This window comes from Plecotus auritus, assembly GCF_963455305.1.
Source record: "Plecotus auritus genome assembly, chromosome: 11".
Classification (NCBI taxonomy): domain Eukaryota; kingdom Metazoa; phylum Chordata; class Mammalia; order Chiroptera; family Vespertilionidae; genus Plecotus; species Plecotus auritus.
Genome location: NC_137777.1, coordinates 39,159,160 through 39,174,656, shown reverse-complemented (window position 1 = coordinate 39,174,656; position 15,497 = coordinate 39,159,160). Strand labels below are relative to the sequence as shown.

The 15,497-nt window shown below is 39.3% G+C and overlaps 1 protein-coding gene across 1 annotated transcript in view; it reads right to left on the bottom strand.

Annotated features, from left to right (window-relative positions):
* LOC308236758 (uncharacterized protein C8orf34) overlaps positions 1-15,497 on the bottom strand; it is a 266,754-nt gene that overhangs the window by 94,745 nt on the left and 156,512 nt on the right. Inside the window, exon 8 of the mRNA XM_080646746.1 lies at positions 14,421-14,556. Coding sequence (XP_080502872.1) covers positions 14,421-14,556 — 136 coding nt within the window. The remainder of the gene's footprint in view (positions 1-14,420; positions 14,557-15,497) is intronic.

Sequence of the window (15,497 nt, the reverse complement as noted above, 5' to 3'; positions counted from 1 at the left end):
AATTATAGATTTAGCTATTGAGCACATAGTATGTGCATTATATTTTGTTAGATACAAAGGATAGAAGAGAGAGGACTTGGAGTCCAGTCTCTAAATGATGTGTCAGCATTTTTAAAAGTGCAATAAGAAGTTTCAGTGCCAAATCATCTAATATAATCAGATGACCTAACCTAGTCAGAAACTGTGAAGGCAAAAGGAACAGCTGCTGACCAGAGGAGACAGCACCTTTCTCTCCCTACAGAGGTTTCATCACCATGCCTGGTGCCAAAGAAGTCAGCTCCAACCCTGTATCTGGCAGGCATGCTTGAACACAGGTGGTGGTGGTGGGGGGGGTGGGGGGTTACTGAACTTATGTGGCTTGTCCTCAACAATGAAAAGCATCTTTCTCCATTCTTTGGGAAACCAGAAACCCATCCCAGAATTAGGGATCCCAAAGTGAGAGTGCCCTGAGATGATAACTGACCTTGAAGAAAAGCTGTATGCATCTCTTCCTGGGAACTCTAAAAGACCTCCTTGATACACTAAGGAGCTCAGCGGGTCGGGCTGCAAAAACTGGCTCAGCCAGGGAGAGATGTATGAATTCAAATTCAGCTCAGAGCTTTATTCAAGGCCCAGGAAGACAGAGAGAACATTGTCTTAGCCATCAGATTGCTGTAACAAAATACCACAGACTGGATGGCTTATACATATAATTTTCACAGTACTGGAGGATCTGCCTCGCAGGTCATCTTGCCCAATCTCTTACTCCCCACAGACCCTGAACCAGACAGCTATTTAACATCTGCTTGGACATTTCAAGGAATGGAGCACTCACACTTGCTGGGATTGAACCTTTCCATTTTATTTCTACTCCTCCAGTTGTCTCGCTGTTCTTTCTTAGGTTGAAATAAAGCCGGTGTGTCCTTTAGTTTAGTGCCAGTACTGCTTTTTGGAGCAACAAAAATAAGTATATTTTTTCTTCCATGGGATTGCCCTTTAAATATGCACCACTCTATTTATTCGCTTCCAACATAAACTCCTGAAATCCTCCTATTTTCTTGAACCACTGAGCTGAGGAAAATTTTATATTTCTCCTGTGCTGGACAACTTGTTATTTAGACCCAAAGAAAATTTTTAATGGAGATTCAAATTTTTTTTCAAAATGCACCTTTAGGACTAATTATTGTAGCTATGTATTGATATGCTAAACATTTCAGAAGGGCATTTCATTTTCTCTCCTGGTTTTATTTTGTAGAGTTAAAGCTGTCAGAAAGTGATTCAATTTCATATCTTTACAAAGTCTCTTTTGAAGTGTGCTGATCAGTTGTGATAGAGAATTCAGGTTCCTTCATCCTAAGCAGAAATATTTACTTTAAATAATTTTCCTTTTAGTCATCTATTCATTCTTTAGTGACTACAAAAATGGCTTAAATATAAACACCTATTCACCTTTTAGAAAAACTGAAATATTGGTGTAAATGCTTTTCATTCACAATAAAAAGGAATTAAGATGGATCCAAAACACTGAATATTAAGCCAGTTTTTGAATCAAAGTCACTGAAGTATTTGTCACGTCCAACCTATGAGACTGCAGCCTATATGAGGTCTTATTTTTTTCTTGAGTTAGTACCATGTTCCTTGACAAGGAGGGCATTGAATCTAAAGATCCAGTTGTGAGAAACTGACATCTATATACTGTATATAAAAGCCTAAGCAACTGTTTGACAGTTCGACCATTCGACTGGTAGCTATGATACACATTGACCACCAGGGGGCAGATGCTCAATGCACAGGCATGGAAACATGGAACAGACTGATGAATCTCAGAGGGAAGGGAGAAGGGGGGAGGGCAGGAAGAGATTAACCAAAGATCTTATATGCATACTAGAGGCCTGGTCCACGGATTTGTGCACCAGTGGGATCCCTCGGCCTGGCCTGCGGGGATTGGGCCGAAACCAGCAGTCTGACATCCCCTGAGGGGTACTGGAGTATGAGATGGTGCAGGCCAGGCCGAGGGACACCTCTAGTCTTATAATATTGAGTCTTCCTATTCATTACCATGGAATGCCTCTCCATTTATTTAGTTCTTGAATTTCATTCATCAGAATTTTGAAGTTTTCTTCATATAGATATTGTATATGTTTTGTTAGATTTACACCTAAGTATTTCATATTGTGTTTTTTTATTTCCAATTCCACTTGTTCATTGCTGGTATTTAGGAAAGCAATTGACATTTGCATAGTAATCTGTATCCTGCAACCTTGCTATAATTGTTTATTAGATCTATAAGTTTTTGTCAATTATCTCATATATTCTACATAGATGATCATGTCATCTACAAAGACAATTCCATTTTCTCATTCCCAATCTAAATACATTTTATTTTCTGTCTTATTGTATTAGCTAGAACTTTTAAAGTACAACGTTGAAAAGGACTGATGGTAAAGAATATCCTTGCCTTGTACCTTTCTTATTGGGAAAGCTCATGTTTTTCACCATTAAGTATGATTATTAGCTACAGGGTTTTGTAGATATACTTTCTCAAGTTTATTGAGAGTTTTTGTCATGCGTGGCTGCTGAATTTTGTCAAATGCTTTTCTGCATTCATCATTATGATCATGAGATTTTTCTTTTCAAGTTTGTTGATGTGATAACTTAAATTAAGCAATTACAGTGAAGTTACTTGGCTGGAAGCATTTTTGACTTTTTGGTAATTCTGAATAGCCCTTTATTCTACTTTAAATAGCAATATCCAGGGGGTGGGTAGGGGGCTCGGAGGAGGGGGAGTGATGAGAAATATCTGTAATACTATCAACAATAAAAAAAATAAATAAATAGCAATATCCATTTAGATTATACACCCAAGGGGGCTAGGACCAAGATAGGCAAAGCAACATGGGCAAAGTCATTCCCACTGATTGTTCATCATTCTCATAATGAAGTAACGGGCTGACTTATTATGGAAAATTTAACTAAGTATGGTAACCACATGCCAAACATCCATACCTTTCCCTCCTCTCACACCCACTGTCCCCCCATTATTATTGTTGGCAGCAGAAAAGGAAACAGTGTCTACTATGGAGCAAGACCTGGTTAAATTCCCTGCACTGCTGCTTATGAGCTGTGTAACATTGGATAAATTACTCAGCCTCTGTGATATTGCCAGCATTTAATGAATTTATATATATATATATATATATATATATATATATATATATATATATATAGTGCTTAGAAAAATACCTGACATGGAACACACTCAATAAAAATTAGCTCTTATTCCAAATTTTTAGGTAATGTGCCTTATGCATTTGCCGTTAATTTATTTAACCATTCAATAATTATATGGGTTACAAACACTGTTATTGGTGCTGGAATTACAGCAGTGAACAACAACAACAAAAAAACAAGATTCCTGACCTCATGCATCTGACATTGTATCAGGCAGAGATAGAGGGAGCATGTAGTAAAATAAATAACATACGATGAAACTTTGAGGAAAAAGTTGGGTAAGGAGAGAGACAGATGGAATTGGGATCAGGAAACTCCTGTCTGATGAGATGACATCTGAAATGAAGGAGTAGGCCCTGCAGAGGGCTGAGTACGGCCCACACACGTTGGGGGAAATGGCAAGTGCCAAAGATGAGCAAGACAGGAATGCACTTGACCTATTAGAAGAGCCAGAAGGCCAGTGTGATTGCTGGTCAGGAGCAAGGGAAGAGTGATTCAAATGATCTAAGAGAAGGCAGGAAGTACCTGCACATTAAGGACACTTAAAGCAGGATTCAGTGTTTTTGGCAAAACAGGAAGGAGGTCTTGGCTATAACACATCACCCAGCTGCCTTTATGCAACAGTAAAGGAAGACTGCCGCGGGAAGTGAGGTCGCTGAGGGGAAAGGCGTATTGCATATGCATCTGCCTTCTGTGAAAGCTAGAGAATCAAATAATCATCTCATGAATTCCTTTTAAGGAAAGTAATAAAATGGGATGATTGGGTCTAAAGGACAATCCTCCCTCTCCCCCATAATAAGTAGCTTTCTAAATATCCCAGGTTACTGAGCACACACACTGCAGCACATCACCTTGTATAGGTACAATTCAAAGTTACCTTCCTTATTTCCATCTGTATTTTAAATCAAAATTGATTTACTAAGACATGCCATAAATATCTCTATATTAACTCACTTGAGGCAGTAGACTATTTATTACACCAATGTGAATTTCATCTTGGCAGTAGATTTTTCTCCTAACATTATGGCATCACTAAATTGAACCCACATTTTCCTACTGAATCTATGGCAGTAGAGAATTAACTTTTATAACACAGCCTGTTCCTTGAGTATTATTTTATTGGAGGATGGTTTTGTAAATGTTTTTTTTATTGATTTTAGAAAGAGAAAGGGAGCGGAAGGAGGGAGAGAAAGAAACATTGATGAGAGAGAAGCACGGATGAGAAAGAAGCTTGGATTGGCTCCCTACTGCAAGCCCCCTACTGGCGATCCAACCAGTAACCCCAGCATGTGCCCTGACCAGTAATTGAAGCAGGGACCTCTCAGTACAAGGGAGGATGTTCAACCAACTGAGCCACACTGGCTAGGGCTAGATGATGTTTTTATAAATCTAACTTTTAGGTATTCTCTCCATTGTAAAACATAGGCTATATTCTAAGATCTAGATCAGAAAGTTTTCAATTCTAACTCTGCGTGATGTAAAATGTGAATAGCACACCATCATAGAATACTTTTATGGCTAATGGGCATGGTGGGTCAAATTGAAATCATCTCCTAAGTGAGCAGCTCCTCTGCCACCAGCATATCCCCTCTTGGACCTAACAGAACATGCCATGCTGTGATTCCTTGGTGCTTTCTCTGAGGATAGACTAGGGCACCTTGGCACATTCAAGCTTAATGAAGAAGAAAAAGGCATCTGGTTAATCTTGTTACAAATGAATGGCTGATTATTTACAAAAAGTAATGCAAAACTTTTACTTCTGCAGAACAAAAAAGCCTAAAAACTCTAGATAGAGAACTAAACCTAAAACTCTAAGTACTGCTCAGGACAAGGTGCCCATAAGGCTACTAAACCTTAATTTCTCTCTCTCTCTCTCTCTCTCTCTCTCTCTCTCTCTCTCTCTCTCTCTCTCTCTCTCTCTCTTTCTCTCTCTCTCCTCTCTCTCTCTCTCAAAGTGGCCTTAATCTTCTAGTTCCAGACTAACACACCACAGATTGCTCAATGTTGAGGCACTGATATAAAAATGGTGTAGAATAAGAACTCTGTTCCTCAAGTTCAGACATAATACTGAATGCTAACTGGTGGGCACCATCAGATACACTCTGGTAATTTGTATATAAGATTTAGTGAAAGACATGAGTGTAAAGGCCGATGTCTTACCTCGGGATGTTGTATCAAAATACCATAGACTGGGTGGCTTAAGCAACACATTTATCTCTCACAGTTCTGGAAGGTAAGAAGTTCAAGATCAAATCTGCCAGCAGATTCAGTTCTTGGCTGGAAGAGGATGCAAAATCCCCTATTCTTGAAACCAGGCTAACTGTGAGTTGAGGCTGAATGAGATGTCCGACTGGTGAAAAAGGCTGGAAATGTGTAAAACCACCATAAGTCTGCAGGCCAAAGAATGACTCAAGGAAGCAGAGAGGGAGAGAAAGAGATAAGCAGAAACAGCCATCAATAAGAAATCCAACCAAGCCACTTGTTGGCTGGGAGTTTGTTGCTGAGAGAGAGATTTGACCACATATGTCCAATAGGCTTTACAGATCTAACATGTGCAAAACCTTCTGAGTTCTCAGACTTCTCTGTCTCACCATATGGTTACACCATACTCCAGCTATTCTTGCAAATACCTTGAAATCATCTGTGATTCATCTCGTTATATCACATACAACTCTTAAGTCTATTGGTAAATCCTGTCATCTCACTCTTCAAAAGAATTCTAAATCTGACAGTTTCTCACCATCCCTACTGCTGTTCTAAGATTAGGAAATTTAGACATATGTCTTGTTATTTTTTTCAAGATCTTCACACCAGAGGCTGGGTGAGTACCTCACCTCAGTTCTTCCTGCCTGGAGATCATCATGAAATGACATAAACCATATTTCAAGATACTGGGTCATGGTCTTTTTTTTATTATTTTTTTTCATCATGTGTCCCATAACTGGGGTAAAATTTGAGCAATACAAACCCTGGAAATAGCAGAGGTAGCCTACAGGATATGGACAAGTTCTTATTTTCATGTTTTCTTCCTTGTTTTCCTTCACTTTCTGGGAATCCCAGACACTGCTGCTCAGATGCCATAGACCCCAGTGAGAAACCACAGAACCATACCTATGTTAGCTACTAAAGGGGGATTCTCTGTATTCCACATGCCTCTGATCTGACTGATGGTTCCTACCAACCTACAAAGACTGTGGCTATTGGTGAGGGCAAGTGGACAACTGTGAGAGCCACTTAGAGAAATACATGTTGGGCGCACTCTATAAAGGAACTCCTCTGAAAATAGCATCCAAGATAAGTACACAAAGGCAAAACACTCTTTTGGACCTACTTTTTCACACTCTCAACATCTGATGTCTGAAGTGTGTAGAATTTGAGAGCAGGGAAAGAGTTGAGGAGGAGAAGATGGAAAGGGCTCTAATGACTTAAACAGCTCATGGCATTCTCTCTGAAGTGTCCAGAAAAAGAATTAATTTGTTAAAGACTGTTATTCTAATAGCCTTCAAGAACAATTTCTCAAACTGTTGAGGACATTGCGAGCAACACCAATAGGCACTAAATGTCAAATGATTTCCCCTGTTATTTTCCAGATCGTGATGAGTTACAGATGTCACTGTTACTGTACAGTTGTTTATTCATGGGGCCAATGCCAGGTTTGAAGTGACTGAAAATTAGCCTTTATGAATAGTATGCTTGGAACAACTATAGGTACATTGTGAAAAATATCTGAATCTATCATGCTATCGAACCAGCAGTATCAGTGATGAATTTCACTTGCTCCTATGGACTTAACCATTAATTCCATGAATTTGTGTCAGAAATAGAAGCTGAATATTCTGACAAGCTTTACTGTTATAATTGGCTTGCAAATATCAATATGAATTAATGACGTATAGATATATTTAATAAATAAAGTACATAATGTCCTAACCTTATTCAGTAAATTGGCCACAATGCAATGCTGCTGCTTTACTAACTATTGACGTACTATTCTAAATCCTCTGTTGTTATGCCAACAATCTTCACAGCACCTTCACCCGGAGTAAATTCCATCTCAAGGTGGGTATCCCTTTTTTTGCTCATCCTTCAGAAGCAACACATGGACATTCAAGGACCTTCCTCCCTTATGAATCACAAAGCAATTACTGAAAGAAGTGGGGAATGGGAGGATCTTGCATTGACTTATAAATAAAAGAAAAAACTATGAAATTACTGTGTTTAGAACTAAAATGAAGTGGTCCCCAGCTTTGGACTCATGTTTGTTGTTCTCATTTCTTCCTTCATGTGGATCTTGAATTAACAATAAAGCCATACATCAATATTTCCAAGAGTATGGACTTTTCCCACTGCAATAGCCTCTATGAAATAACCATCAATAACCTAGCCATCCCACCACGCTTTATTTTTCCCATAGCACTATCACTATCTGACATTTGGGGTTGAACTTATTTGTTTACGTGCCTTTTTCCAGCTAGAGTGTAAGTTCCTAGGAGTCAGGGGTATTAATTTTTGTTTTCAGAGCTTATCAGAGAACTTGACACAGAATATGTGTTCCATAAATGCATTTTGGCTCAAATTAAATATTTTTGTCACTTAAAACATGGCAGTAGGTGTGCTGCATTGTATTCATGACTCAAATGGGAACTTTTAATCCTCTAGGACTATGATGTCAATTTTGTGGAAAACTTTTAACTTAAAAATAAGGGATAGTCCATTTTATCCTTATCCATTTTCCTTCATGTCCATTTTGTTTACCTTGCCTTCAAATAGGAACTTGCTGAATTTAAATCTTATACAAATAATTGAGAAAAAATTAAAAAAATACATAAGAAAGTAAAAAGAATATCATGTATGATTAATTTCACAAGTTTCCTCAAATCAACTGGTAAATCCTAAGATAGTTTGAAATTAATTCACATTTACAAAGTTTGACATTTATCTTTTCTGCAGCTTGCCATCACCAATGATGATCTGCTTTAACTTTATCTAGTAAACACAAAACTAAACTCAGTATTTTAATGTCGCAATGTTTAGAATAAATGATGAACAATTTTTGGTACAATGACATGAGGCAAGTCAGTTAAAAATCAGCAGGCTAGTTGGAAACAAATAGCTTTCAGTGTTCTCATGCTGGAGTTTCTGAGGCAGTATCACCGCATGTTCTCTGTAATCCAATTTCTTTTCAAATGGCTTTCAGCTCCTTTTTTTGTGCAGTACTGATGTTAAGCATGAATGAATGCAAACACTTGCACCATCAAAAACAAATATCTTCTTACCACCGGGAATGCCCTGGCAGGAGTCCACAAAAACAAGATTTAACTCCTCAGAATGGCAGTGAGCAGACAGAATTAATGGGTGGTCTTTCCAGAAAAGTGGCTTATAAACTTCACTGAAATAGTAATTTGGTGCCTTGGTATCAGCATTTGTCTGCTTGTTATTTTTAACTTTTATCTTAAAACAAAAATTCTGGAGATTTAGTAGAGAAGTTCCATTTGAAACTCACAATTTTGCAAACCACTGTTTTTTAAAACCATAAAAGTTTTGCTGACGATTCCTGATATTTTGAATTATTGCCCTACCGACACTTTACTTTTTGGTTGATATGACTCCTAGGCAACAAATGCAACTTCTTTTGCCCACACTATTCAAGGATCTGTAGCTGTATTCATGGAATCTTCTGAAAGTCGAGCCAAGACACTCAATTGATATATTAAAAATCTACCTTGTAATGATAAGATGGATAATTATAAGGACACTGCTATATCCTACACAGAAAATTCTTTCTTTAAAATTTTAGTTTTATGTCTTCTTTCCCTTATAATCTGAGGGGGGAAATGAAATATTCTAGGTTAAAATTTTAATGCATCTTGGTTAAAATCAGCCATGTATTTTCCCACTTGCCAGAAGATGTTATCTCTGCTTAAATCACACAAATTGCAGCAATGTCCACATCAGACTAAAGTCACCAAGAGCTGTGGGAGTAACACTAACCTGGATAATTTTCCAGCTTACAAACACAAGCTTTCTTCCATCTGTGTTTATTAACCATGTGCAAAATATTTATTAAAAAGTCTGTGATCATCTTATTTCTTCTCACCATGCTAATCAGTAAACTTTTTGACATTCTTGATATTTTTGTCACTTTGCTGCACATAAAGCCTTACAAAGCAATTTAATGTGGCTTAATTCCTGTTGTTCTGATGTCTTGTAGAGTGGAAGTTCATATGTATCTTACATCCCTCAGTTATTCCTGGTACAGCGTATCAGTCTCATTTCAGATCATGTCTTCCAAGCAGGCTCCAAATGAGAAGGGCTCCATGGCCTTTGGCTGTATGCCCTCAGTTTGACAGAACAAAAATGTCTGGACATATCATATGCACACTCCCTTAGAGCTACTATGACCCCGAAAGTAGCTCATGAGTGTTGCAGTGTTTGAAAAAGAGATTGAGGAAAATCACAATCTAACGAGTAGACTGAACCTCTTTCCACTCACTTGATACTTGATGGGTTCTTTGCAGAAACTCTGAACATCGTTTGGGTCTCATTGACTCTATATTGAGGTTGTTGATAGCTTCTTGGGGCTATAGTATTATTTCAAGATCACAACACATCCATTTAACTCACTTGTTACGTTACCTCTCCAGTTCTATGGGAAAAATGATCCCTTGACCTTAACACTCCAAAAAACAACAAGCAAGCCAACAAAAATGTCTCCATCTTATACTGTTTTATTAAACATAGGAAATGCTGGAGGGTGGACCATAGTTTCTCCCCAGTCAGAAGCCTAAGGCAGAAGGAGTTTTCGAATGTCAGGAAAATGAGGCTACTTCTTCCTTAATACCCGAGTACTGTCATTTGTGCCTCTCAAAAAGATGGGCAAAAAACAAGGCTCAAATCATTTTAAGCTGCTCAAGTATTTACATGGTAACCGTCCCAGAGAGTGAGAGGAAGAGTCCCTGTTCCTGAGCGCCCTGCACTGTGAATGCTTTCCTAGCTGCCTTTGCATACATTATCCTGTCCAGTGCTCACCATCCTCCTCAGAAATTACCTCCAGGATTACATGAACTCCATTTCACAAGAGGGACCAGATTTTCTGAATATTTGCATAATTTTTCCAAGATGACACACAAGGTACTTTAGAGTGTGGACACTTAATCTCTTTGTCATTCCTCAGAAAAAAGGTTGTCTTTGTTGCAAAGCCTTGGAAGGTCTTGGTAAGTACAAGGTAACATTAATTATCCTAAGTTTTCTTATCCATTCGCCCCACACTGTCTCCAATCCAGCAAGATTTGGAATTAAATCCTGATCCCAGGTCCCAGATCCAATGTCCGGCTTCCGGTATGAAGGCTGCATGATCTACCTCTTACAGGTTTCTTCCAGGCTGGTGCCAGAGCACTGGCAATGGGCACAGTTCTCTAAGTGAAATGATCGTTTTCTCCATGTTGATCTAGTTTGCAGAGCTGGATTTCTGATCAACTCACTCTGAGTTCTGCGAGATTGCCTAGTCATTATAAGATTACAGTCTGGCTACTATAAATCCCTGCCCGTAACCTAGTACCTGAGACAGTACAAGCTGCCTCTTCCGGGCAACAGAGCCTGCTCCTGGGGGCCCAGCCAGGCTCCTCAGTCTGCATTCCTCCAGTCCTAATTCACTGCTTATCTTTGCACCTCCAGTGTTTCTAAAAACCAGAGGTTACAAACAAGGGTCCACAGACTCCACACAGGTAAGTGCAAATGAGCGAAGATGGGCAATCTGAGGTGAACGAGGGCAGAATTACTGGGTCTATGGCTCTAGAGGGGAATGCTGCTCGTGTATAAACATTGGAGAATGTGGGCCCAGTGTTATCACTTTTATGGATTTTTAAAGAGAAAATAAAAACCCCAATTTTTATGTAAAATTAGTAACTAATCCAGTGATATTTTCTTTTTCTGTTATGTGAACACACAAACCTGTACACTATTCATAGTCCTTCAGTTTATGACTTCTGCTTCAGATAATTGCTTAGCCCTGGCTTACAAAGTATTATTCTCACAGACTGAAAAAGCCTTGGATTAGGAGAGGTGAGTCAGCAACATAAATTGATGCTTGATAATTAATTATGGAAAATTCCGATAACCACATCAATGCATTACCCAAGTAGTCTACTCTAACTAATATCAAGGGACAGTTCTCCATAAGTCTCTCATGTTTCTACATATCTTATGAGTGGAGACACTGACAGCCTCTGTTTCAGACAATCTGTTCAGGAATGTTTTATATAACAAACTAGAGGCCCGGTGCATGGATTCACCCACTGCTGGGGTCCCTCGGCCTGGCCTGCGGGGATTGGGCTGAAATTGGCTCTCCAACATCCCCTGAGGGGTCCCGGATTATGAGAGGGCATGGGCCAGGCCAACGGGCCCCACCGGTGCACGATGAGGGCCAGGGAGGGTCCACAGGAGAGCTCCAGGGCATTCCGGCCCGTCTCACCCACTCCTGATTGGCCGGACCCCAGCAGCAAGCTAACCTACTGGTTGGAGCGTCTGCCCCCTCGTGGCCAGTGTGCATCATATTAGACTTTTATATATATAGATAGCCTTGTAAGAGAGATATGGAGTCTCTCTCTCTAGAGCAGTGGTTCTCAACCTTTCTAATGCCGCGACCCTTTAATACAGTTCCTCATGTTGTGGTGACCCCCAACCATAAAATTATTTTCGTTGCTACTTCATAACTGTAATTTTGCTACTGTTATGAATCGTAATGTAAATATCTGTGTTTTCCGATGGTCTTAGGCTCTACAGCAGCGGTTCTCAACCTGTGGGTCTCAACCCACAGGTTGAGAACCGCTAGCAGGGTCGCCTAAGCTATTCTTTCTAGCTATTTTGGCCTTCATCTTCAACTTCAGAGAATAGCTTGATGCTTAGGAATACAGCAAAACAACTAAGCAAAGAGACTGTCAAGCTATACTGCCTTGGTTTGAAACTATTGCTACCTACTGGCTGTGTTCTCTTAGATAAGTTATTTAATCAATTCATGCCTCAGTTTTCTTCTCTCTACAAGTGAAAATAATAATAGTAACTAACTCTCAATATTACCTGAGAATTAAATAAGTTTTTATATTTAACGTGCTTAGAATAGCATCTGGTACAAAGTGAGAAGGCAATAAATGTAACCAGTTACTCAACTGAATATTTTTCCAATAAATGCAGTAAAGGACCACCTTAAAAGCAGATTGTAATTTACAGTATAACCCTATCACTTGGAAGATGAATGGTAAATAATTTAGGGCTGAGTATGTATCTAGTCCTTTCTAAATGCAATAGTTTAAAGACATATTATTTCCATAGGTTTTCCCATTTGAAAAACCAACATCTCATATCCCAATCTTCTCCAAAGGACATGAAAGACCTTGCAGCAACTCCTCTCAAGTCAAGTGGTAAATGTATAAATGTGTACAAAATGTACAAATGTACAAATAAAGGTTTTATTTAAAATGCCAAACTACTCTTCCATAGATGGCCTTGTATACTCAGGATGCCTAACTGCTATTGGTAGGGTATCCTCTATTTCCCCACCAGTTGCCAGTGGAAGTGGACTTGTTGGGGTGTTGCTGAAATAAGAATTTCCAGAGGCCCTCACAGGAGGATGAGGTATCCTGGAAAGTGTTATTTCTGCGGAATTAAATCCCGGAGTTTCCAAGGTCCCCTCTCCCTCCATCCTGCCAAGGAAAAAGTCCCATTTCATCTTCAGCAGAGCTAGAATTAAAGCCAGAGCTCAGAGTTTCTGCTACACATTTGCACAGTCCAGTCCAGCATCTGGCTAGGTTAGCTTATGTTCCCAGCTGCAGTTCATTGTGTGTAGGATCCACATGGCCATGGGCCATGCAGCTTCTAGGGCCACATGGCTAGGGAGGGAACATGGATGAGTGCAAGCAGAACAAAAGAGAGAAATTCTTTGTCTGGGGATTACGTATTCCCAAATTTTTGTGGGCTTGCATTGGGATCCACCCCTCTAGACAATGATCTTTGTCCCCCAATTAGACTGACAGGCAAGTACATTCCCTATGTCACCCCACGTCACTGTGTGTGGGTGCCCATCTTCCCTTTTGTCTAGTCCCTTCCCCAGTGATCCGCAGGGAATGGACCAGTGGTTTCCTGGGGAGTGTGCAATTGCAGCTTCCTGGTGAAGCTGCCCAGATGGCCATGTTTATAATGTCTGGCCCTCCCTTTGCTCCTTTCCTATTATTAATAACTAGCTGATTACAGTGGTAACACAACTATCACCACACAAATATCACCAGTTTTCTTCACAGCCATAACCAAAAACTCAATTCACCAAATATCACTTGTCTGAAGCATTGTTTCCATTGTTGTATTTACTGTGCAACAATTAAAAACAAAAACTCCAAAGGAGTAAAAAAAGAAAAGCTACAAAAATCTGATTTGATTTTCCTACACTTTCCCTTCCTTATTTTTCAAGCAGCTAATCCCCTCTCAAACTGTACAATAGAATAGCTAGACATAAAGAAAAAGAGATAAAAGTGGCCAGCCAGTGCATTGTTCCTGCTAATCTGCACCATTTACATAAGGGTTAGAAGGCTTGTTTTATCATTTAAAAAGGCTTAAAAGCCTCTTTGCAAATGAGATTTAGTGCCTACAGAAGAATGAATTCTAGCTATTTGGTGAGTTTCTGCTGGACCAGCACTGGGAGCTGACTTGGCAGTAACTTAAGCTACTTCTTTGGCCTCATACAGTATATGCAAAGATTGCTTCCAGCTGCCAAAACTGAAAAGCCTCAAGCTGATTAAATTCTTTCCAGGAGGTGAAAAGGATAAGGAGCAGGTTAAGAGGCCAATCATATTAGATTTTAGACTGTACCTGGGCAAACTTGTGCATAATGCAGGTGCTTCAGAAGTAGCTTTGAACTTTTCCCCTTGAATCTTCCTTTGAAAGGGAACAGAAGGGCAGACAGCAAATGAGATTCAGTGACAGAGACTTAAAATAGTCCCAAACCGTGAAGTGAGGACAATCTAAACTCTTTGATTCATTGTTGGTCTGAGTGGCACTGGACACAAGGATCAATGGCACAACAAACACCCTTGCCAATGTTAGCACGGAAGATAACTAGGAGAAAAAATTTTCTTTACACAAAATACATGCTTTTCATCAAAACCTTAGATTTTTAAAATCAAAATCACATTGATATATACAACACCTATAATTTGTTTTACCTGGCACACCTTGAACAGATGTTCAGTGTGACCTTGGCCTGAAGTTCAGCAGGGTGAGTAGCACGACCTTGATTAAATTTGCTCCCCGAAGGTACCAGAGTAGTTACTCCCTCCATTCTTAAATCATCAAGATCCTCTGGAACAACACAAACAATTTCAGAGAGAAAAATTAAATGTTAATAATATTAAGGAGAGAAGTCCATGTTTTCAGGTGTCTGCAAGTAGTTCATAAGTTAAAACATTACATTTCCACATGGCAAAAACCTTACCTCATGCAACAATTATCTTTTAATCATTTCTAGATGTTGTTAGAGACAAATTATATGAGAAGATTTACAGGAAGCCAAGCCACAACCTCTGCAGCAATTGGACCAAAATGGTCAGGACTAGGTCAATGGCTACCAGCTTCCCTTCTTTTTGTCTTTACTTACAACTCAGAACAAACCAGAAAATGACAAATATGTTCCCAATTGATTACAAAAGATTCTTTGCTTCTAATCAGCCTGCCTTCTCCTTCCTCCTCCAACAATCTCCAACCAGAACATATCTGAAACTTTCTCTTTTTCCATTCTAAACCTTTCCTTCTTGTCTTCACCTGGGGAGGAGAATACTGTTCTCTGAAGTCCATTCCTATTTTTCCCAAATTCTCAATCAAGACTTAAAAGGTCTAAGTTTCCCTTGTAATTTGGTCCTGATACAATGGTACAAGATCTCCTGCTTTATTCAGAAAACAAGGAATCTTATAAAAGGTGTTCCATTTACTTGCTCTCAGACTTAGCAAAAAAGGTACATGAAGTTTCAAAAGATAAATTATAATTTTGCCAAACATAATCCATTACTGAGTTTATAACCTGTGTAAGGAAGGCAGTCACTCTCTTTTGATAAGGCTACGGACAACCCAAACATTGTAGAGCTCTTACAAAACAACTCGCATGAGTTCTAGGCTTAACTGGATAATGCAAACAAATTTACCTGAGATTGTAACGACTCTTAGTCCAAGTCATGAACTGGCCTTCTGTAATCTGAAGAAGGCTTGTCAATAGATCCTTCCATAGGCATCCCCAACTGAAAATCCTT